General features: G+C 43.8%; 1 protein-coding gene across 6 annotated transcripts in view; it reads left to right on the top strand.

The window, feature by feature from the left end:
- DLGAP1 (DLG associated protein 1) overlaps nt 1-26,206 on the top strand; it is a 1,082,148-nt gene that overhangs the window by 797,474 nt on the left and 258,468 nt on the right. For all 6 annotated transcript variants that reach the window (XM_038747081.1, XM_038747079.1, XM_038747080.1 and 3 more), the window contains one exon: nt 1,274-1,517. In XM_038747081.1, coding sequence (XP_038603009.1) covers nt 1,274-1,517 — 244 coding nt within the window. The remainder of the gene's footprint in view (nt 1-1,273; nt 1,518-26,206) is intronic.

Here is a 26,206-nt window from a genome sequence, read left to right as displayed (position 1 = left end):
CACTTAATAAATACCACAATAATTATTACTATTATTATTACCTGGATTCTAATCTTGGCTCTGCCACCCATCTGCTCGGTGACCTTGGACAAGTCACTTCACATCTCTGTGCCTCAGTTACCTCATCTGGAAAATGGGGATTAAGACTGTGAGCTCCGTGTGGGGCAGGGACTGTGTCCAGCCCAATTTGCTTGTATCTGCCCCAGCATTTAGTACAGTGCCTGGCACATAGTAAGCACTTAACAAATTCATTCATGCTATCATATTTATTGAGCACTTACTGTGGGCAGAGCACTGTAGTAAGTGCTTGGCAAAGAAGTAGCGTGGCTTAGTGGAAAGAGCATGAACCTGGGAGTCAGAGGATGTGGATTCTAATCCCAACTCCACCACTTGTCTGCTGTGTGGCCTTGGGCAAGTCACTTCACTTCTCTGGGCCTCAGTTACCTCATCTGGAAAATGGGGATTAAGACTGCGAGCCCCATGTGGGCCAGGAACTGTGTCCAACCAGATTAGCTTGTATCTACCCCAGCGTTTAGAACAGTGCTTGTCACATGAGCACGTTGTTGGGAAGGGACCGCCTCTATATGTTGCCAATTTGTACTTCCCAAGTGCTTAGTACAGTGCTCTACGCACAGTAAGCGCTCAATAAATACGACTGAATGAATGAATAAATAGTAAATACTTAAATACCATAATCATTATTATTATTAATAATAATGATAGCATTTATTAAGCACTTACTATGTGCCAAGCACTGTTCTAAGCACTGGGGAGGTTACAAGGTGATCAGGTTGTCCCACGGGGGGGGGGCTCACAGTCTTCATCCCCATTTTACAGATGAGGTAACTGAGGCACAGAGAAGTGAAGTGACTTGCCCAAAGTCACTCAGCTGACAGTTGGCAGAGCCGGATTTTGAACCCATGACCTCTGACTCCAAAGCCCGTGCTCTTTCCACTCTATTGTGGTATTATTATTATTACAATACCACAAGAAACAGACACATTCCCCGCCCACAGAGAGATTACAGTCTAGAATCAATCAATCAGTTGTATTTATTGTGCACTTAATGTGTGCAGAGCACTGTACTAGCGCTTGGGAAGTACAAGTTGGCAACATATAGAGACCGTCCCTACCCAACAGTGGGCTCACGGTCTAAAAGATACCCCAGTCATTGTTATTTTTACCCCTCCGGGGGCCAACTTTCCACTGGTGTCCCAAACGGGAATGAAAAGTGCTCTTTCCGTCCCGTCCCGTTCCCCCAACCCCGCCACAGGTGAGCGAGATGGAAGTGAACGGCCAGTTCGAGTCCGTGTGCGAGTCAGTGTTCAGCGAGCTGGAGTCACAGGCGGTGGAGGCCCTGGACCTGCCGATGCCCGGCTGTTTCCGCATGAGGAGCCACAGCTACGTGAGGGCTATCGAGAAGGGGTGCTCCCAGGATGACGAATGCGTGTCTCTGAGGTCCTCGTCTCCTCCCCGTACCACCACCACCACGGTCCGAACCATCCAGAGCAGCACCGGTCAGTGCCGACCACCGGGTTTTTGGGGCGGGGGGGGGTGGGACGGGGCGGGAAAATGGGCTCAGGGATTCCGCGGAGCGGTGGGCCACTAGTGGATGGAAGATGAGACCCTTTGGTTGGTTTGACATTTTTAACGGAGCTCTTTTCGGCGTAGAGAGTCTACACCGTGATCCCACTGTTGGGTAGGGACTGTCTCTACATGTTGCCAATTTGTACTTCCCAAGCGCTTAGTACAGTGCTCTGCACATAGTAAGCGCTCAATAAATACGATTGATGATGATGATGATGAAGTGCTTAGTACAGTGCTCTGCACACAGTAAGCGCTCAATAAATACGATTGATGATTGACTGATTAAAAGCTCACAGAAGGTTTGTTCCGGCTGGTTGCTAAGGAATCCCAACCCTGAACCAAGGATGGGAAGACTGGGGCGGGGGAACAAAACCAACAGAAAATCCCTTAGCGTCTTGCCAACCCAGAATTTCATTCATTTCATTCAAGCCTGTTTATTGAGCACTTACTGTGCGCAGAGCACTGTACTAAGCGCTTGGGAAGTACAAGTTGGCAACATATAGAGACGATCCCTTTTAGACTGTGCTTTTAGACGATCCCCTTTTAGACTGTGAGCCCACTGTTGGGTAGGGACTGTCTCTCTATGTTGCCAACTTGTACTTCCCAAGCGCTTAGTACAGTGCTCTGCACATAGTAAGCGCTCAATAAATACGATTGATTGATTGATTGATTGATCCCTACCCAACAATGGGCTCATATTCTAGAAGATGCCGGGAGTCAGCTCAATGAGGACCCTGCTCTACTTCCCATAGAGCGGCCTAGGCGTGTTTCAGAGGAGTTTTGCTCCTGGATCCTAAAAGGGTGAAAAAGTTATCTCAGATTCAGGAAGTAAAGCCCAAGAGAAAGGTGATGGAGTTCTTTTCCTTGTGCCGGTTATGGGTTTTATTCCAGCGGAAGACAGATTTATTTAAGCATGTTGAAAAAAAGCCAGTGTTCATCACCTCTAATAAGCAATCTCTCCTTTTCGCTCCAAACTGCGACCATGTCGTTACTTTTAAACGACAATATTTTTATCCATGGTTCCTAGTCATAAAAGCCACAGAAGAAGCTTAATGGGTTTCTGTGACTCCAAAGCCCATCAAAGGGACCCCAGTTTTGGCTCTGAGGACAGGAAGAATGCAAGTGGGTTGGGGTGTTTGTCTTTATAATTCAAGTGTTATAAATTCCTGGAAGAAAATCCACTTGATTTTGACAAAACACTTTCCTCGACCACTGATTTTAATAGCTTGAAGACGGGTCAAAATCCTGCCAGGACATTTTCAAACATTTTCAAACGAGCCAGAAGACCAATGCCCATAATCCCCTAACTTACGGTTCCAACACGACAATGTTCTTTTCAGAGCATCGTCTTGTCAGGTGTTCAGCTCACTGGCAGTGGTGAATGATGAATGAACAAGGGACTATAACTCCCAGTTGTATCAACCCTCTCTATTAATTGTTGATCTGACCTGCCCCTTCGGTGACCTTGAGAAATAATGCAGCATCAAACTTGAGGTAAATTCCTTCTAAATTAGAAATGTCGAGGTGAAATAGAAATGTGAGGAGACCTAAAGGGTTAGTTAGTTAAGAGGAAATTGCAGTCTATTAAAGATGGATCAGTTTAAACACACATCAGGAGGAGAAAAGAAACCATCTGAAACATATCTAACAGGGAAGGAAGGCATAGAAAACAGACTGTCTAAAAACGGTAAAACTTGGCCTTTGACTACAACTTTAACAGTAGCTATTTCTATAAGAAGGTTTCTATCAAGCTAGTAATAATAATAATAATAATAATAATGGTATTTGTTAAGCACTTACTATGTGTCAGGCCCTGTACTTAGCACTGGGATGGGTACAGGCAAATGTGGTTGGACACAGTCCATGCTCCACATAGGGCTCACAGTCTTAATCCCCATTTCAAGGATGAGGAAACCGAGGTCCAGAGAATAATAATAATAATACTTAAGTACTTACTGTATGGCAGGCACTGTACTAAGCCCGGGGGCAGATACAAGCAAATCGGGTTGGACACAATCCTTGTCTCAATCCCCGTGTCACAGATGAGGAAACTGAGGCCCAGAGAAGTGAAGTGACTTGTCCAAAATCACACAGCAGACAAATGGTGGGGCTGGGCTTAGAACCCAGGTCCTTCTGACTCCAGGGCCCATGTTCTATGCACTAGGCCACACTGCTTCTCTATTATTTGGGGGACAATCAACTTTTTTCTGGGGCAGAGACAACCAGCCACGAGAATAATACCCTTTAGCATTGTAGCCTTAGCTCCATGAGTGACACTTGTTTAATTTCAGAGCCATTTCTGTGGTTCCTGGAATTACTCTCAGAGACCCGAACACCTGACAAGATTAGGGTCAGAGAGGAAGACTGTCATTTTGGAACTGTGGAGAATAATACCCATAACCCACAGTTCCAAAATGACAATCTTCCTCTCTGACCCTAGTCTTGTCAGGTGTTCGGGTCTCTCATCAGAGTAATTCCAAGAACCACAGAAATGGCTCTGAAATTAAACAAGTGTCACTCATGGAGCTAAGGATACAATGCTAAAGGTTGGGTCACTACAGTTGCAGGCTACTATGAGCTTGAGCCTCAGTTTCCCTTCCATTACCACACTCTCCACCCACTACCTCCACCCTAAATGTCTTCTTTTTTCCTTCCAAATGGTTTCCTAACACTCTCTTCCTGGATCTCCTTCACCCACTCTCCCCGCCATGCCTCTCTACCCCTCTCACTTCCGAGTTTCCATTTCCAGATCCTACCTGGACAATTATCCATCTCTTTTAAAACAATCAATTAGTCAATTGTATTTATTGAGCACTCACTGAGTGGAGAGAACAGTAAGAATTTAGGAGACAACAATGCATCAGAGTTGGTGGACACGTTCCAATCGATCAGTCAATTAATTGCATCTCTTGAGGGCTTGTTGCCTGCAGAGCACTGTACTAAGTGTTTGGGAGAGTACTATGAGAAGCAGCGTGGCTCAGTGGAAAGAGCCCGGGCTTTGAAGTCAGAGGTCATGGGTTCGAATCCCGCTCTGCCACATGTCTGCTGTGTGACCTTGGGCAAGTCACTTAACTTCTCTGAGCCTCAGTTACCTCGTCTGTAAAATGAGGATTAAGACTGTGAGCCCCACGTGGGACAACGTGATCCCATTGTATCCCCCCAGCACTTAGAACAGTGCTTTGCACATAGTAAGAGCTTAACAAATGCCATTATTATTATTATTATCATTACAATCTAACAGACATGCTCCCAGTACACAGTGTTCCCTGCCCATAAGGAGCTTACAACCTAGAGGGTGAGACTGACATTAATAAAATAAATGACAATATGTAAATAAATCAATTACAATATCTATAAATAAATAACGGAATATAGACAGGCCTGGAATGATGGGCACAGTCTGTTTCTCTTTTGCAAGAGCCAGAAAAGGATTCAAGGGCTTGGACCGTCTCTATGGGTAAAGAGCTGGTGGACTTTTGTTTTTTTGTCTGTCTCCCCCTTCTAGACTGTGAGCCCATTGTTGGGTAGGGACCGTCTCTATATGTTGCCGATTTGTACTTCCCAAGCGCTTAGTACAGTGCTCTGCACACAGTAAGCGCTCTATAAATACGACTGAATGAATGAATGAGAAGTAGGACATTGGAAGTGAGGCAGAGGGAGGAATTTGGGAGGAAAAAAGAGTCTCTTCTTATCATTCCCAGCACCTCCTTGCCAACAATAATAATAATAATAATTGTGGTATTTCTTAAGCTTTTACTATGTGCCAGGCATCGTACTAAATGCTGGGGTGGATACAGGCTAATCAGGCTGGACACAGTCCCTGTCCCACATGGGACTCACAGCCTCCATCCCCATTTTACAGATGAAGTACCTGAGGCACAGAGAAGTGAAGTGACTTGTCCAAGGTCACACAGCTGACAAATGGTAGAGCCTGGATTAGAACCCAGGTCCTTTTTACTCCCAGGCCTGTGCTCTATCCACTAGGCCATGCTGCTTCTCTCACACACACACACACCCTTGAGCTTGCATTCAATCAGTCAAGCCAGGGTATTTATCTTTTTATGATACTTGTGAAACACTTAACTATGTGTCAAACACTGTTATAAGTGCCCGGGTAGGTACAAATAAATTAGTTCAGGTGCAATCCCTGTCCCATATGGGACTCACAGTCTAAGTAGGACAGAGGATCCTCCATTTTACTGTTGAGGAAACTGAGACAGGAATTCTGCAGTGTTTTTCATTATCTTTTTTATGGTATTTGTTAATTGTTTACTATGTGCCAGGCACTGTTCTAAGAGCTGGGTTAGATGCAAGGTATTCAAGACTGAGCCCCCCCCCCCCTTTTTCCTCCCCTCCTCTTCCCCCCCTCCCCTCCCCACAGCACTTTTATATATATATATATATATATAGATATATATTTCTACATATTTATTACTCTATTTTATTTGTACATATTTCCTATATTTATTTTATTAATGATGTGTATATAGCTATAATTCTATTTATTCTGACAGCATTGACACCTGTCTACTTGTTTTGTTTTGTTGTCTGTCTCTCTCTTCTAGACTGTGAGCCCACTGTTGGGTAGGGACCACCTCTATATGTTGCCGATTTGCACTTCCCAAGTGCTTAGTACAGTGCTCTGCACACAGTAAGCGCTCAATAAATACGAGTGAAAGAAAGAAAAGAGAAGGCACGGAGATGCTAAGCGATTTGCCCTAGGTCACACCACAAACAATTGGTAGAGTCAGAATTAGAACCCGGATCCTTTTTGATACCCAAGCCCACGCTTTCTTCACTAGGCCATGCTGCTTCTATCATTTATCTACCCCAGTGCTCAGGTTGGACACAGTCCCTCTCTCACATGGGCCTCACACCCTTAATTCCTATTTTACAGATGAGGGAACTGAGGCCCAGAGAGGTGAAGCGACTTACTCAGGATCACACAAAAGACAAGTGGCAGAGCTGGGATTAAAATCCAGGTCTTTCTGACTCCCAGTGCTCTATCCACTAAGCAACACTGCTTCTCCTGTCTTTCTCCCATACTAGACCGTAAGCTCCTTGAGGGCAGGGAAAATGTCTTATAACTCTGTTATACTAACCCAGTCAATCAGTGGATCTCCTCTCTTTTTTTCACCCTTCCTCAATCCCACTGCACGTATATAGGGAAGCAGCATGGCAAAGTGGAAAGAGCACAGCCCTGGAAGTCAGAAGGTCATGGGTTCTAATCCAGACTCCACCACTTGCCTGCCGTGTGACCTTGGGCAAGTCACTTCACTTCTCCAGGCCTCAGTCACCTCATCCGAAAAATGGGAATTGAGACTTTGAACCCCACATGGAACAGGGACTGTGTCCAACCCGATTTGCTTATATCCACCCCAGGGTTTAGCACAGTGTCTGGTACATAATAAGCGCTTAACAAATACCATTGGTATCATTATTATATATGCTCAATAAATACAATCAATTGATTGATTCTTATCCCACTGATCACTCCTCAGCCCTATTTTTGAATTAGCGTGTGATTGATTGATTATGGTATTTGTTAAGTGCTTAGTGGCCTAGAGGAAAGAGCACTGAAAGTCAGAGGACTTGGACTCTAATCCTGGCTCTGTCACCTGCCTGTTGTGACTTTGGGAAAGTCACTTCACTTCTCTGTGCCTCAGTTTCCTTATTGCTAAAATGAGGATAAAATACCTGTTCTCTCTTCCACTAATGCTGTGAGCCCCATGTGAGATAGGGACTGTGTCCTATCTGATTATCTTGCAACCCCCCTAGTGCTTAATACAGTGTTTGCCACATAGTAAGCATTTAACAAAGACAATTATTATTATCATGATTATTCATGGCTTTGTTTATTTGGTGGTTTCAGGGTCTGTCAATATTAACATTTCTCATCTCTTCAGCTGATTGATCCCCCATGTTTTTGCTCAAATGGGAATGCCCCTTGCTAATTGTCTTTTTCCAATCGCCGTTTTTGTCTTCCCACAAGTTCCCATTTCTGATTTTTCAGTTTATATTCTTTTTCAGAGAGCCTTTGTAATGCTAATAATTGTTATGGTACTGGTTAAGGGCTTACTATGTGCGAAACACTACTCTAAGCACAGGGGTAGATAAAAATTAATCAGGTTGGACCCAGTCCCTGTTCCTGACATGGGGCTCACACTCCCCATGGGGCTCAGCCCCATTTTACAGCTGAGGTAACTGAGGCCCAGAGAAGGGAAGTGACTTGCCCAATGTCACAAAGCCTACCTACAAGTGGCGGAGATGGGATTTGAACCAAAGTCCTTTCATTTTTTTATATGGTTGTTCCGGGCCTCTGGGGTCATCCATTTTCCTGTCATCCTGTTGCGCAGTGCTGAGTTGTGGGGCGTTAGACGCTGTTATCATCATCATCATCAATCGTATTTATTGAGCGCTTACTATGTGCAGAGCACTGTACTAAGCGCTTGGGAAGTACAAATTGGCAACATATAGAGACAGTCCCTACCCAACAGTGGGCTCACAGTCTAAAAGTTACTATGTTACTATTCGTTTGTTGGTAGTCCATGACCGCACTGTTATTTTTGGAAGCAGCTTGGAGGAGTGGATGGGGCACCGGCCTGGGCGTCAGAAGGTCATGGGTTCGAATCCCGACCCCACCACATGTCTGCTGTGTGACCTTGAGCAAGTCACTTCAGTTCTCTGGGCCTCAGTTACCTCCTCTGTAAAACGGCGATTGAGACTGCGAACCCCACATGGGTCCGGGACTGTGTCCAACCCGATTTGCTTGTTTCTACTCCAGCGCTTAGAACAGTATTTGGCACATAATAAGCACTTAACAAATACCACAGCTATTGTTATTATCTTGCCAGTGGAGACTAATGTTGCCCCTGACCATCCAGACGCTGTCCTTTCACTCAGTGAGTCAAGCGCTTAGTACAGTGCTCTGCACACAGTAAGCGCTCAATAAATACGATTGATGATGATAAGCCAATACCTCATTGGCAAAGAAAGGAGGAAACCAACCACCCAGTGGAGACCATTGAAAAGAGACAAGCCAAAAGTCCTGTAAATTCTCAATCATCCTGGCAAATTAATATCACAGATAACCAAAATCCATGAATTGTCCAGAAGTGGCATCGAAGTCAGTTGTTTTTAGCTTTTCCTGGATCAAATGTTTTACTAGACTTACTAGCAAATGAAATTGCTACTAACAAATAAAGTGGAATAATTCAAATTGCAACTACTCCCCCAGAGTCTAATGAATAATGAAAGGACCAAAGTCAGGCAGCAGTAGTAGCAAGCGGAAAGAGCAGGATGGGTAACCCATTAACTGGATAATCAGCCTCTGAGCAATTGACTCTGTGTTGAAGAAAATAACCTTGGTGTTGCCCCAGGAACTGTAGCCTGGAAGTTAATTTAAAATTTCCCCAATTATCTGAACAGATTTACTACCTACTTAGCAAAGCAGCTTGATTTAGTGGAAAAAAATACAGGACTGGGAGTCATTCAGTCTATTCATTCGTTCGTATTTATTAAGCGCTTACTGTGTGCAGAGCATTGTACTAAGCGCTTGGGAGGGTGCAATACAAAAATAAACAGACACACTCCCTGCCCACACTGAGCTTACAGTCTAGAGGGGGAGATAGACATTAATATAAAATCTAACCCCACCCCTGCTTCTTGCTTGCTTGTGAGATTGGGAAAGTTACTTGGTTTATCTGGGCCTCACTTTTCTCATCTCTAAAATGGGGACCAAATACCCGTTCTCCCTTTCTTTCATATTGTGAGTCCCACATGGAACAAGAACTGGTTCCGTTCTGGCTTGTATCTATCACACCTCTTAGCACACTATTTGGAACATAGTAAGCATATAACAAATACCACACTAATATATATTTACACATATATTAAATGCATATGTATACTTCCCAAGAGCTTAGTACAGTGCTCTGCACACAGTAAGCACCCAATAAATACGATTGAATGAATGAATGAATCAATCAATCAATCGTATTTATTGAGCACTTACTGTGCGCAGAGCACTGTACTAAGCGCTTGGGAAGTACAAGTTGGCAACATATAGAGACAGCCCCTACCCAACAGTGGGCTCACAGTCTAAAAGGGGGAGACAGAGAACAAAATCAAACATACTAACAAAATAAAATAAATAGAATAGATATGTACAAGTAAAATAAATAAATAGAGTAATAAATATGTACAAACATATATACATATACAGGTGCTGTGAGGAAGGGAAGGAGGAATGTATAAATGGTATTTGTTAAACATTTACTATGTGTTTAGACAATGGACTAAGCTCTGCCGTAGATTCATTCATTCAATCTTATTTATTGAGCACTTACTGTGTGCAGAGCACTGTACTAAGCAACAATCAGGTTGGACATAGTCCATGTCCCACGTGAGACAAATCACCATTTTACAGATGAGTAACAGAGGCAGAGGGAAGTGAAGTGACTTGCCTAGGGTCACAGAGCAGACAAGTATCTGAATTAGAATCCAGGTCCTTTGAGTCCCTGGCCTATCCTATATCCACTAGGCCATGCTACTTCCCTCCCCTGCAGTTTTCCCTGAAATCAGAAGAAATGTCAGCCAGTAATGTAACTGAAAGACTGAGTTCATTCAATCAAACAATCAATCAATCAATCGTATTTATTGAGCACTTACTGTGTGCAGAGCACTGTACTAAGCGCTTGGGAAGTACAAGTCGGCAACACATAGAGACAGTCCCTACCTAACAGCGGGCTCACAGTCTAGACGGGGGAGACAAAGAACCAAACCAAACACACCAACAAAATAAAATAGAATAGATGTCATCATCATCATCAATCGTATTTATTGAGCACTTACTGTGTGCAGAGCACTGTACTAAGCGCTTGGGAAGTACAAATTGGCAACATATAGAGACAGTCCCTACCCAACAGTGTGCTCACGGTCTAAAAGGGGGAGACAAAACCAAACATACTAACAAAATAAAATAAATAGAATAGATATGTACAAGTAAGATAAATAAATAAATAGAGTAATAAATACGTACAAAGATATATACATATATACAGGTGCTGTGGGAAAGGGAAGAAGGTAGGACGGGGGGATGGAGAGGGGGATGAGGGGGAGAGGAAGGAACTCATTGAGTGTTTACTGGTGGCCAAGCACAGGTATTTGGGAGAATACAATAGGATACCTGTCCACAAGGAGTGAGCTTAATATTATTATTATTATTATTACAGTCTAGGTAGAGTAGGAGACAGACATTAAAATGGCTTCCATTTAACCACACTCCTTCTCTACCAGTGTTGCATCCTGGCATCCTAGGGAAAATAATTCTCCCGAAATTTTTCCTCACTAATGGAAAACTCCTTTGCTCCTCCCGTCAGCAGAGTCCAGAACCCCAGAAAGGAATCACTGACCTGATCCAACATCAGTGACTCCTGATGAGTATATTTTTTGCAGCACAGTGCTCCTATAATTCAACAAATATCCTCCCCCTCCCTATCCCCCCCACCTTACTTCCTTCCCCTCCCCACAGAACTTGTATATATGTTTGTACATATTTATTACTCTATTTATTTTACTTGTACATATTTACTATTCTATTTATTTTATTTTGTTAATATGTTTTGTTTTTTTGTCTGTCTCCCCCCTTCTAGACTGTGAGCCCGCTGTTGGGTAGGGACCGTCTCTACATGTTGCCAACTTGTACTTCCCAAGCGCCTAGTACAGTGCTCTGCATGCAGTAAGCACTCAATAAATACGATTGAATGAATGAATGAATGAATCTGATTTGGGGGAAATAAACTCTCTATGTCATTCAGTTACAGTAAGCTTTCTGGCAGGGATAATATAAGGTCCAAATCTCACCTCTAAAAATTGGGCAGTTCCCAAGTCAGGAAAGTCCAGAGGAATAGGGATCTTGGCATTTATTTGATATTTAATAATATTAATTATAACTGTGGTATTCGTTAAATGCTTACTATATAATAATGCTGGTATTTGTTAAGCGCTTACTATGTGCCAAGCACTCTTCTAAGCGCTGGGGTAGATACAAGGTAATCAAATTGTCCCACATGGGGCTTACAGTCTTCATCCCCATTTTCCAGATGAGGGAACTGAGGCCCAGAGAAGTGAAGTGACTTGCCCAAGGTCACACAGCAGACATGTGGTGGAGTGGGATTCGAACCCATGACCTCTGATTCCCAAGCCCGTGCTCTTTCCACTGAGCCACGCTGCTTCTCTTCCATATGTCAGGCACTGTACTAAGCACTGAGGGCCTCACATTCAAAGGAGGAGGGAGAACAGGGATCGAATCCCCATTTTGCAGTTGAGGAAACTGAGGCACTGAGAAATGAAGTGACTTTCCCAAGGTCACCCAGCAGGTAAATGGCAAACCTGGGATTAGAACTCAGGTCTTCCAACTCCCAGGCCTGGGCTCTTTCCACTAGGCCACGATGCCTCTCATTATTGAGCGCTTACTGTGTGCAGAGCCCTGTGCTAATCGCTGGGGAGAAAACAGTATAACAGAGTTAGTCGACATAGAGCATAGAGTGTAAAGTCAGTGGGAATTTTGGGGGTGTTTGAGGCATTCGGCACTGAACAAGCAGCGTGAGAAGCAGCGTGGCTCAGTGGAAAGAACCCGGGCTTTGGAGTCAGAGGTCATGGGTTCAAATCCCGGCTCCGCCACTCGTCAGCTGTGTGACTTTGGGCAAGTCACTTAACTTCTCTGTGCCTCAGTTACCTCATCTGGAAAAAAGGGATTAAATGTGAGCCCCCAGTGGGACCACCTGATCACCTTGTAACCTCCCCAGCGCTTAGAACAGTGCTTTGCACATAGTAAGTGCTTAATAAATGCCATCGAAAAAAGAAAACAAAACCCAGGGGGAATTTGATCGAAGAGTTGCAGGTGGGCAGCTTCCCTAAAGCAGGAGTAAATTTCATATGAAGCATCAGATGCCCTTGAGAAGCAGCGTGGCTCAGTGGAAAGAGCCCGGGCTTTGGAGTCAGTGGTCATGGGTTCAAATCCTGGCTCCGCCCATTGTCGGCTGTGTGACTTTGGGCAAGTTACTTAACTTCTCTATGCCTCAGTTTCCTCAACTGTAAAATGGGGATGGAAACTGTGAGCCCCCCATGGGACAACCTGATCACCTTGTAACCTCCCCAGCACTTAGAACAGTGCTTTGCACATAGTAAGTGCTTAATAAATGCCGTCATTATTATTATTATTATTATTATTGAAAGCCTATTTCTAGAAGTAGTATGCGAAGCCTCGATGTCATCATTACGTTAAAAGGATCCATCATCATCATCACAAGTTAGAAGCAGTGTGATGTGACCTAGTAGAAAGAGCCCCGGCCTGGGAGTTAGTAAGATCTGGGATCTAATCCCAGCTCCACCACTTGTCTGCTGTGTGATCTTGGGCAAATCACTTCACTTCTCTGGGCCTCAGTTCCCTCCTCTGTAAAATGGGGATGAAGACGGTGAGCCCCATGTGGGACATGGACTGTGTCCAATCTGATTAGCTTGTATCCCTGATCACCTGGTCACCCTTCTTTTAGACTGTGAGCCCACTGTTGGGTAGGGACTGTCTCTATATGTTGCCAATTTGTACTTCCCAAGTGCTTAGTACAGTGCTCTGCACACAGTAAGCACACAATAAATACGATTGATGATGATGATATCCCCACCCCCAGCACTTAGTGCAGTGCCTCGCGCACAGTAAGCACTTGAGAAGCAGCATGGCTGGGAAGCAGTGTGGCTCAGTTGATAGAGTACGGGCTTTGGAATCAGAGGTCATGGGTTCAAATCCCAGCTCCGCCAATTATCAGCTGTGTGACTTTGGGCAAGTCACTTAACTTCTCTGGGCCTCAGTTACGTCATCTGAAAAATGGGGATTAAGACTGTGAGCCCCACATGGGACAACCTGATCACCTTGTAGCCTCCCCAGCGCTTAGAACAGAGCTTTGCACATATGTGGCTCAGTGGAAAGAGCACGGGCTTTGGAGTCAGAGGTCATGGGTTTGAATCCCGACTCCACCACATGTCTGCTGTGTGATCTTGGGCAAGTCACTTAACTTCTCTGGGCCTCAGTTACCTCATCTGTAAAATGGGGATTAAGACTGTGAGCCCCACATGGGACAACCTGATCACCCTGTATCCTCCCCAGTGCTTAGAACAGTGCTTTGCACATAGTAAGTGCTTAACAAATGCCAATTAGTAGTAGTAGTAGTAAGCACTTAATAAATGCCATTAGTATTATTAATAATAATGATAAATGTCATAAATAATATTAATAATAATTCATTCATTCAATCATATTTGTTGAGCGCTTACTGTGTGCAGAGCACTGTACTAAGCACTTGGGAAGTACAAGTAGGCAACATAGAGAGAGAGTCCCGTTGTGGTGTTTGTTAGCACTTATCATGTGACGATCACAGGGAAAGGTCCAAAAACAATTAGGTCAGACACAATTCCTAACATATACGGGGCTCTTAGTTAAAGACAGAAGGAGAACAGGTATTGCACCCATTTAACATATTAGGAAAATGAGACCCAGAGCAGCTAAATGATTTATCCGGAGTAAAACAACAGTCAATCAATTCATCAATCAGTGGTATTTATTGAGTGCTTACTGTGAACAGAGCCCTGTACTGAGCACTTTGGAGAGGACAATACAATAAAGTTGGTAGACATGATCTCTGTCCAACCAGAGTTTACAGACTAGAGGGATGAAAGATATTAAAATAAATTAGGATAATAGTAATAATAATAATGATATTTGTTAAGTGCTTACTGTTGGGTAGGGACTGTCTCTATATGTTGCCAACTTGTACTTCCCAAGTGCTTAGTACAGTACTCTGCACACAGTAAGCGCTCAATAAATACAATTGATTGATTCCTCTCCCCCTCATCCCCCCCTCCATCCCCCCATCTTACCTCCTTCCCTTCCCCACAGCACATGTATATATGATTGTACATATTTATTACTCTATTTATTTTACTTGTACATATCTATTCTATTTATTTTATTTTGTTAGTATGTTTGGTTTTGTTCTCTGTCTCTCCCTTCTAGACTGTGAGCCCACTGTTGGGTAGGGACTGTCTCTATATGTTGCCATCTTGTACTTCCCAAGCGCTTAGTACAGTGCTCTGCACACAGTAAGCGCTCAATAAATATGATTGATTGATTGATTGACTTACTATGTACCAAGCACTGTTCTAAGCGTGAGGATAGATACAATGTAATCAGGTTGTCCCTAGTGTAGTTCACAGTCTTAATCCCCATTTTACTGATGAGATAACTGAGGCACAGAGAAGTTAAGTGGCTTGCCTAGGGTCACACAGCAGACAAGTGGTGGAGCCAGGATTAGAACCCACGTCCTCTGATTCCCAAACCCGTACTGTGGATACGCAACTATGTGCTGTGAGAGTGGAGCAAAAATCAGAATCCTTAAAGGAAGAAGTGCATAGATGACAAAGAAGAGAGGGAAAGAGGCGGGGATGAGGGCTTTAGTCAGGGAAGCCTTCTTGGAGGAGATAATAATGATGATATTTGTTAAGTGCTACAATAATAATAATAATAATAATAATGGCATTTGTTAAGCGCTTACTATGTGCGAAGCACTGTTCTAAGCACTGGGGGGATACAAGGTGATTAGGTTGTCCCAAATGTGGTTCACAGTCTTCATCCCCGTTTTCCAGATGAGGTAACTGAGGCACAGAGAAGTTAAGCGACTTGCCCAAAGTCACACAGCTAAGTGACGGAGTCGGAATTAAAACCCATGACTTCTGATTCCCAAGCCCGTACTCTTTTTGCTGAGCCACGCTGCTATGTGTCAAGCACTGTTCTAAGTGCTGGGAGGTGTGATTTTACTTGTGGTTTGAAGATGGGGAGAGTGGTGGTCTGTCAGATATGAATGAACAATGCTCCCATAGGTGAATTTCACCATCGAGTATGAAGTACAACTATATAGCTATAGTTTTATAGATGCATAGAGATAAATATGGGTCAAATTGCATGAGTGGTAGAGGTTTTCACTGAAATAGAGACTGGATGTTTTCTTTCATAAATGAAATGCCAGCAGAGAAGGAGCAGGGCCTAAGGGACAGAGTACAGGTGCTCAGTATAGTGCTCTGCACACAGTAAGCGCTCAATAAATAACGATTGAATGAATACAGGCCTAGGAGTCAGAAGGACCTGGGTTTTAATCCTGCGTCCACCACTTGTCTGTTGTGTGACCTTGGACAAGTCACTCAACTTCTCTGTGCCTCAGCTGCCTGATCTGTAAAAATACCTGGGCTGTGAGCGGTTGATTTCAACGATACCTCTAGACTGTGAGCTCCTTGTGGGCAGGGAATGTGTCTGTGTATTGTTCTATTGTATTCTCCCAAGTTCTTAGAGCAGTGGTCTGCACACAATAAGCGCTCAATAAATATGAATGAATGAATGGAACCAGGCCAATTCTGGCACAAATTAAGCACCTACCATGTTTTCCTAAAAAATTGCTGTGTTGAAGATCCTGGAAAACAGATCTTCTTCCCTGCCCAATGATACTAGCAGACAGGTGTTGTTTTTTGTTGATACTAGATCCTTTACCTCCTGTTTTCCTTTTCCATTCATTTACAAACCCCAGTGGCAGGTGGTTTTAAAAGAAAACAAGGGAAGCTGACGGAAACAACTAGAGCTGCAGGGGAGGCCCCATTTAGGCTATCTTTCCAACATAAATCCCTCCTTCTGTCCTTAATATTCTCTTGAAAAGCCATATCTCAGAGTCAAGCCTTAAGCTTTTACCTACCTCTTTGCCAGAACGTTTCCCCAATCATGAGGTAAAAAGATTCCTACTGCAACCAAGACCTAACAATAAAACCTGCATCATCTGTCTTTGTTTCCTTATTCTTTTCCCTTTGGGAAATTGTCAGATTAAGGATTGGCTTCTAAAATTTAAGTGGCAGATAAACCCCTTCTGATAGCCATCACGGTTATTCACTTATACCTGGACTATTTGTTAAAGAATATATTTTTTTTCAAAGGCAGAGATGTCAGGGGGAAGCAAAAATAAATGATGCCGTTCTTTAACCGCTGACTCTCAGATGATCAATCGATCATATTTAGTGAGTGCTTACTGTGTGAAGAGCCCTGTGCTAAGCACTGACTAAGGCTCAAAGAACTCAATCGCAGAGGGCAAACATAATGATGGTATTTATCACTTGCATAAGCCCGAGTTTGTGCTGGTCTCCCCAAGCAAGATTGTGATCAAACCTTCCAGCATGTGTTTTTTTATTATTCATGACAATAATAACAATGACAATAATAATAATTGTGGTATTTGTTAAGCACTTACTAAGGGCCAGGCACTGTGCTAAGCACGGGGGTGGATACGTGCAAATCAGGTTGAGCACAGTCCCTGTCCCACGTGGGGCTCACAGTCTTAATCCTAATTTTACAGATGTAATTGAGGAGTTAAGTGACTTGCCCAAGTCCACACAGCAGACAAGCTGCAGAGCCAGGATTAGAACCCATGACTGTGACCCATCCTTTCTAGACTGTGAGCCCGTTGTTGAGTAGGAACTGTCTCTATTTGTTGCCAAGTTGTACTTTCCAAATGCTTAATACAGTGCTCTGCACACAGTAAGTGCTCAATAAATCCAATTGAATGAATGAATGGAGCCATGACCTCTGACTCCTATGAATCAGACTCCTCTGTCAACCTATGAATCAAGCAAAAACGCCTCACTCTCGGCTTCAAGGCTGTCCATCCCCTCGCCCCCTCCTACCTCACCTCCCTTCTCTCCTTCTCCAGCCCAGCCCGCACCCTCCGCTCCTCCGCCGCTAATCTCCTCACCGTACCTCGTTCTCGCCCATCCTGCTATCGACCCCCGGCCCACGTCCTCCCCCGGGCCCGGAATGCCCTCCCTCTGCCCATCCGCCAAGCTAGCTCTCTTTCTCCCTTCAAAGCCCTACTGAGAGCTCACCTCCTCCAGGAGGCCTTCCCAGACTGAGCCCCCTTTTTCCTCTCCTCCTCCCCATCCCCCCGCCCTACCTCCTTCCCCTCCCCACAGCACTTGCATATATTTGTACAGATTTATTACTCTATTTATTTTACTTGTACATATTTACTACTCTATCTACAGTGCTCTGCGCACAGTAAGTGCTCAATAAATAGGATTGAATGAATGAATTTTGTTAATGATGTGCATATAGCTATAATTCTATTTACTCTGACGATTTTGACACCTGTCTACATGTTTTGTTTTGTTGTCTATCTCCCCCTTCTAGACTGTGAGCCCGTTGTTGGGTAGGAACCATCTCTATGTGTTGCCAACTTGTACTTCCCAAGCGCTTAGTACAGTGCTCTGCACACAGTAAACACTAAATAAATACGATTGAATGAATGAATGAATGATTCCCAGGCCTGTGCTTTATCCACTATGCCATGCTGCCTCAATTCTGTTATATTGAACTCCCCAAGTGCTTAGTACAGTGGTCTCATCTCATCTGTGAAATGGATGTAAAGATTGTCTCTATGAGACAGGTACTGTGTCCAACCAGATTACTTTGGATCTACCCCAGTGTTTAGAATCAATCAATGGTATTTATTGAGCACTTATTTTGTGCAGAGCACTGTACTAAGCACTTGGGACATACAAGTTGGCAACATATAGAGATGGTCCCTACCCAACTGTGGGCTAACAGTCTAGTTTAGAACGGACCTGGACACCTAGTAAGCGCTTAACAAATACCATTACCCTGTGTGCGGGGTACCATACTAAGGGTTTGGAAGGAAGACTGAACCCCTTCCTTCCTCTCCCCCTCGTCCCCCTCTCCATCCCCCTCATCTTACCTCCTTCCCTTCCCCACAGCACCTGTATATATGTATATATGTTTGTACATATTTATTACTCTATTTATTTATTTATTTTACTTGTACATACCTATTCTATTTATTTTATTTTGTTAGTATGTTTGGTTTTGTTCTCTGTCTCCCCCTTTTAGACTGTGAGCCCACTGTTGGGTAGGGACTGTCTCTATATGTTACCAACTTGTATTTCCCAAGCGCTTAGTACAGTGCTCTGCACACAGTAAGCGCTCAATAAATACGATTGATTGATTGATTGAAGTGTTGTCAAATGCTGTTGAATCATTTCTGATTCAGAGCGACTCCATGGACCTATCTCCTCCAGTATGTCAGGGTGGCTTAATGGGAAGAGCACAGGCTTGAGAATCAGAGGTCATGGGTTCTAATCCCACCTCTTCCACTTGTCAGCTCTGTGATGTTGGGTAAGTCACTTAACTTATCTGTGCCTCAGTTACCTCATCTGTAAAATGGGGATTAAGACTGGGAGCCCCACGTGGGACAACCTGATTACCTTGTATCTACCCCAGCGCTTAGAACAGTGCTTGGCACATAGCAAACGCTTAACAAATACCTTCTAGACTGCTCTGCACACAGAAAGTGCTCAACAAATATGACTGATTGATGGATTGAGGTGCTAAACATGGCTGCCAACATCTTAGAGTAATTTTTACAAGCAGTATGAATAAAAATGGTTCATCAACTTTTTTTCTGACAGAAATTGACATAGAATGGTTCCAAATTGAAATACTGGACAATATTTAGTATTTTTGTACATCCAGTTGTAATTTTATTATGCAGGTTTAACTTGTTTAGAGCATGTTAGTGTGCCCAAGGTTCTGTTCATTCAATCATATTTATTGAGCGCTTACTGTGTGCAGAGCACTGTACTAAGTTCTATTGCTTATGATCATACATTACTATAGCACCTCTGTGAACCATTGCTTTAGGTCCATTTTTAACAAATAGTAACCCTCTCTGCAGAGGAGTTAATTGTGAGCCCACTGTTGGGTAGGGACCGCCTCTATATGTTGCCAACCTGTACTTCCCAAGTGCTTAGTACAGTGCTCTGCACATAGTAAGCGCTCAATAAGTATGATTGAATGAATGAATGAAAATGAATGATAAATAATTGTAGTATTAATTTAATGATAATGATATTAATGGCATTTGTTAAGCACTTACTATGTGTCAAGCTCTGTTCTAAGCACTGTACTAGATACAAGCTAAACAGGTTAGACATAGTCCCTTCAACCCTTGAGGCTCACAGTCTTAATTCCTATTTTCCAGATGAGGTCACTGAGGCCCAGAGAAGTGAAGTGACTTGCCCGAGGTAACACAGCAGACATGCTGCTTCCCTACGCGCCAAGTCTGTGAGCCCATTGTTGGGTAGGGACTGTTTCTATAGGTTGCCAAATTGTACTTTCCAAGCACTTAGTACAGTGCTCTGCACACAGTAAGCGCTCAATAAATGCAACTGAATGAATGAATGAATCCAAGACAATCGAGTCAGATGCAGCCCCTCTCCCACATGGGACTCCCAATCTTAGGGAGAACAGCTACTGAATCCCCATTTCTCAGATGAGGAAACCAAGGCCCAGAAAAGTTAAGTGACTTGCCCAAGATCACACAGAAGGCAAGTTTATCTACTATTGTATTTATTTTGTTAATGATGTGCATATAGCTATAATTCTATTTGTTCTGACTGTTTTGACACCTGTCAACATGTTTTGCTTTGCTGTCTGTCTCCCCCTTCTAGACTGTGATCCCGTTGTTGGGTAGGGACCATCTCTATATGTTGCCGACGACTTGTAGTTCCCAAGTGCTTAGTACAGTGTTCTGCACACAGTAAGCACTCAATAAATATGATTGAATGAATGAATGAATAACAGAGTGACCTGACTTCCAGTCCTGAGCTGTTTCCTCTAGAATAAGCTGTAACTTACACATGCCCAAATTTACTTGCATTATTGCCCAAATTTTTGCAACCTAAAAGTGAGGGAAAGGCTACTACATTGGCAATTAAGTCTAGCAATAAGGGGAGCAGGAGAAATCAGGGAAGAAGGAATAGAAAAATAAGGGCACTTCTATTTCACTCACCCAAGTGCGGAGACAGGCATTCTATGAATTCGTGTAGTACCCCTCTCTTCTCTCCCTACCCCTCTTGTAAAGGGAGATCTCTACATGGCTTCTAAAGCAGCTTTCAAATTAAACTTTGCGTTGAAAGGAAAGCTGCGGTAGAAAGCATGTAAAAAGAGACAAGATAATTATTTTTCTGAATTTTTAAAAAATTAGGTGGAAATAGATTTGTCACGCCTGATTTGAACATGTGAGTTGAAATACCTTAATCCCTCCTCTCCCCTCCAATCTGCAAACTCAAAATTTGTTTTCTACTGGGGGAATGGAGGATTAGCTGTTAAAGAGAACTCAAACTAGCCGTGGCAGTGCTTTGTCCCAGCTGATCTAACTTGATACTGTTGCTTAGGAACTGTTTGACTCTGCAAAACCCCTTATGGTTCCTGGGTTACATCCCCCCAAGTATCCCTGTTAAAGTGTTGTTCCTTGAATCTGAACTATTCCACACCTGGAATAGTTTGCCCAAATCTGAGAATCGAACCTGAGAAGTAGTCGTTCAGAGGTCGCTACTCTCTTAAAAGCATCTCAGAACTGCTGAGAAACTTAGCCTCGTTTGAAATTACATGGGTCAGGTGAGACATCTGGCTAGTATGGGTGGCTCAGGTGAGAGATGGAGGGTGGAGACGATAAAAGGTTAGTTCTCCTTGGTGTCGTGACTTTATAATGTCCCAGATCTCCCTGCTTCTTTAACCTCTTCAAGCCTTCCTGTTATGAAAACCAGTTGGGAGAGGAATAAGCCTTCTTGTCCTTCTTAGTGATGCCCTCTTTCCCCCATGTTGGCTGCTCTGACAGTTTAGAGGTGAGTCCACATTTCTGGCCAACACATGTCTATAATAATGGTATTTAAGTGCTTACTGTGTGTCAGGCTCGTGGCTCAGTGGAAGGAGCCCGGGCTTTGGAGTCAGAGGTCTTGGGTTCAAATCCCAGCTCTGCCAGTTGTCAGCTGTGTGACTTTGGGCAAGTCACTTAACTTCTCTGGGCCTCAGTTACCTCATCTGTAAAAATGGGGATTAAGACTGTGAGCCCCCCGTGGGCCAACCTGATCACCTTGTAATCTCCCCAGCACTTAAAACAGTGCTTTGCACATAGTAAGTGCTTAATAAATGCCATCATTATTATTATTATACAAAACACTAGGGGTGAGTACAAGCAAATCGTGTTGGGCACAGTTCCTATCATCATCAATCGTATTTATTGAGCACTTACTATGTGCAGAGCACTGTACTAAGCGCTTGGGAAGTACAAATTGGCAACATATAGAGACAGTCCCTACCCAACAGTGGGCTCACAGTCTAAAAGGGGGAGACAGAGAACAAAACCAAACATACTAACAAAATAAATAGAATAGATATGTACAAATAAAATAAATAAATGAATAGAGTAATAAATATGTACAAACATATATACATATATACAGGTGCTGTGGGGAAGGGAAGGAGGTAAGATGAGGGGGAGAGGAAGGAAGAGGCTCAGTCTGGGAAGGCCTCCTGGAGGAGGTGAGCTCTCAGCAGGGCCTTGAAGGGAGGAAGAGAGCTAGCTTGGCGGATGGGCAGAGGGAGGACATTCCAGGCCCGGGGGATGACGTGGGCCGGGGGTCGATGGCGGGACAGGCGAGAGCAAGGTACGGTGAGGAGATTAGCGGTGGAGGAGTGGAGGGTGCGGGCTGGGCTGTAGAAGGAGAGAAGGGAGGTGAGATAGGAGGGGGCGAGGTGATGGACAGCCTTGAAGCCCAGGGTGAGGAGTTTCTGCCTGATGTGCAGATTGATTGGTAGCCACTGGAGATTTTTGAGGAGGGAAGTGATATGCCCAGAGCGTTTCTGGACAAAGATAATCCGGGCAGCAGCATGAAGTATGGATTGAAGTGGAGAGAGACACGAGGATGGGATATCAGAGAGAAGGCTGATGCAGTAGTCCAGACGGGATAGGATGAGAGCTTGAATGAGCAGGGTAGTGGTTGGGATAGAGAGGAAGGGGCGGATCTTGGCAATGTTGTGGAGCTGAGACCAGCAGGTTTTGGTCACGGCTTGGATGTGAGGGGTGAATGAGAGAGCGGAGTCCCCTAGTGTGTCCCCTAAAGGACTCACAGCCTTAATTCCTATTTTACAGATGAATTAATTGAGGCATAGAGAAGTGAGGTGACTCACTTAAGGTCACACAGCAGACAAGGAGTCAGGATTAGAATTTATGACCTTTGAGCCTCATGCTCAATCCACTAGGACATGACTAGTCTTGGCAGTCTTGAGTTCATCCTCCTGCACAATCTCCTTATCCTTGTTGTTCATATCTATACCTTCATTCATTCACTCATTTGAGTGCTTACTGTGTACAGAGCACTGTACTAAGTGCTGGGAAAGTATAGTGCAAAAATAATGGTATATAATAATAGCATTTATTAAGTGCTTACTATGTGCAAGACACTGTTCTAATTGCTGGGGAGGTTACAAGGTAATCAGATTGTCCCATGGGGGGCTCACAGGCTTCATCCCCATTTTACAGATGAGGTCACTGAGGCACAGCGAAGTTGTGACTTGCTCAAAGCCAGCTGACAACTGGCGGAGCTGGGATTTGAATCCATGACCTCTGACTCCAAAGTCCCTGCTCTTTCCACTGAGCCACGGTTATTTCTTAAGCACTTAGTATATGTCAGGCATTGTTTTAGGCACTGGAGTAGATACAAGGAAATCGGGTTGGACACAGTCCCTGTACCACAGAAGGTTCACAGTCTTCATCCCCGTATTACAGATGAGGCAACTGAGGCATGAAGTGAAATGACTTGCCCAAGGTCACACAGCAGACAAGGGGTGAAGCCAGGATTAGAACCCATGTCTTCTGACTCCCATGCCCAGGATCTTTCCCCTAAGCCACACTACCATTCATTCATTCAATCATATTTATTGAGATCTTACTTTGTGCAGAACACTATACTAAGCGCTTGGGAAGTACAAGTCGGCAACGTAAAGAGACGGTCCCTTACCAACAAAGGGCTCACAGTCTAGAAAGGGGAGACAGACAAAAAAACAAAACGTGTAGACAGGTGTCAAAACTGCCAGAATAAATAGAACTATAGCTATAGGCACATCATTAAATAAATAGCCATGCCACATTGATTGTTGTATGTTGAATTTTTCTATCTTCCTCCCACCCCCAAGGCTGGGGAATGTTCCCTAACACTGACTAGATTTTCTATAATAACAGTAATAATAGTAATTGTGAGCACTTGTGATGTGTCAAATACTGTCTTGAGTGCTGGGTGTCTAAGAGTATCAATTTGGACTCATTCCTTGTCCCACGTAGAGCAAAGGAGGTGCAAAATCAGAGCTTGGCAAATATCGCCATTATTACTACTATATATATTTGTTAAGCCCTTCTTATGTATCAAGCACTATTCTAAACACTGGGGTAGAGACAAGCTAATCAGTTTGAAAACTGTGGCTTAATTTTACCCCCCTGCCCATTTTGGGGGGAAGACTGTGTTTTCCGGTTTACTTCTCTTCTGGATTTCCCCCATCTTGATCTCTGTGTCCCTAGCTTTTCAGATTGTGATTTTTTGGACGACGATGATGTTGGTTTGAAATGGAGACCCCAGGGTTTGGCGTCAATAGTCTGGGGCCCATTATTTAGGGATAGAGTTAGCACTACAATGAGGAGCGGACATCGGCTATTAGCATGTTAGGCTGAAGGAGGCCATGTGGAGAGTCAAGCAAGGGCCTCTATGCAAATCTTTCCATTCAAATGAAAAGTTGCTTTAGGGGTGGGCTGGTGTGGGGAAATGGAGGGGTCTTCTGAATCGAAAACAGAAATTAACCAATTCCTCACCTGCAGTTTTCATCCATTTATTCAAACATTCAATTGTATTTAATGAACGCTTGCCATGTGCAGAGCAGTGTACTAAGCAACTGGAAAGAACAATACAGCAATGAAGAGAGACAACCCCTGCCCACAACGAGATCAGAGAAGTAATAATAATAATAATAATATTAAGTGAGATTGTGAGCCCTATGTGGGTCAGGGACTGTGTTAATAATAAATAATAATGGCATTTATTAAGCACTTACTATTCTAAGCGCTGGGGAGGTTACAAGGTGATCAGGTTGTCCCTCGTGGGGCTCACAGTCTTAATCCCCATTTTACGGATGAGGTAACTGAGAAGAGAAGTTAAGGACTTGCCCAAAGTCTCACAGCTGACATGTGGCAGGGCCAGGATTTGAACCCATGACTTCTGACTCCAAAGCCCGTGCTCTTTCCACTGGGCCACGCTGCTTCTCCAACCTGAGCACCTTGTGTCTACCCCACTGCTTAGAGTAGTGCTTGGCACATAGTAAGCATTCATTCATTCAATCGTATTTATTGAGCGCTTACTGTGCGCAGAGCACTGTACTAAGTGCTTGGGAAGTACAAGTTGGCAACATATAGAGACAGCCCCTACCCAACAACGGGCTCACAGTCTAGAAGGGGGAGACAGACAACAAAATAAAACATGAGGATAGGTGTCAAGTCGTCAGAACAAATAGAATTAAAGCTAGATGCACGTCATTAACAAAATAGAATAGTAAATATATACAAGTAAAATAGAGTAATAAATCCATACAAGCACTTAACAAATACCATAATTATTATTATTACTACTGCGTGTCAACCACTGTTCTAAGCCCTGGGGTTGACAGAAGCGAAACAGGTTGGACACAGTCCCTGTCCCCCCATGGAGCTCACCCTCTTATTTTCTCATTTTCTAGATGAAGTAACTGAGACTCAGAGGAAATGAAGTGACCTACCCAAGGTCACACAGCAGAAAGAGGCAAGCTGGAATTAGAACCCAGGCTCTTCTGATTTCCGGGCCTATGCTCTATCCTCTAGGGCAAGCAGCTTTGTGGGCCAGTAATGGAGATGAGAAACTGAGTTCAATCAGTTAATTGAACTCATTGAGCGTTTACTCGTTGCTGAGCACTACGACAGGTGCTTGGGGAATGCCCTTCCACTTAGTACAGTGCTCTGCACACAGTAAGTGATCAATAAATATGATTGAATGAATGAAATTCAAAGCCTCACAGTAGGCCCATCTCCTCCAAGAGGCCTTCCCACACTAAGCCCCACTTTTCCTCATTGCCTTTGGAGTCAGAGGTCATGGGTTCAAATCCCAGCTCCACCAATTGTGAGCTGTGTGACTTTGGGCAAGTCACTTCACTTCTCTGTGCCTCAGTTACCTCATCTGTCAAATGGGGATTAAGACTGTGAGCCCCCTGTGGGACAACCTGATCACCTTGTAACCTCCCCAGCGCTTAGAACAGTGCTTTGCAATCAATCAATCATATTTATTGAGCGCTTACTGTGTGCAGAGCACTGTACTAAGTGCTTGGGAAGTACAAGTTGGCAACATATAGAGACAGTCCCTACCCAACAGTGGGCTCACAGTCTAGAAGGGGGAGAGAGAACAAAACCAAACACATTAACAAAATAAAATAGAATAGATATGTAATAAGCACATAGTAAGCGCTTAATACATGCCATTATTATTATTATTATTTTGCAAGCGCTTAATAAATGCCATTATTATTATTATTATTCTGCATCACCCTGACTTTCTCTCTTTTCTCTTCCCTGCTCCCAGCCCCACAGCACTTATGTCTGCGTCTGTC

The sequence above is a fragment of the Tachyglossus aculeatus genome, chromosome 5 (assembly GCF_015852505.1).
Source record: "Tachyglossus aculeatus isolate mTacAcu1 chromosome 5, mTacAcu1.pri, whole genome shotgun sequence".
In the NCBI taxonomy this organism is placed as follows: Eukaryota; Metazoa; Chordata; class Mammalia; order Monotremata; family Tachyglossidae; genus Tachyglossus; species Tachyglossus aculeatus.
This window is presented reverse-complemented; position numbering and strand designations above follow the sequence as displayed.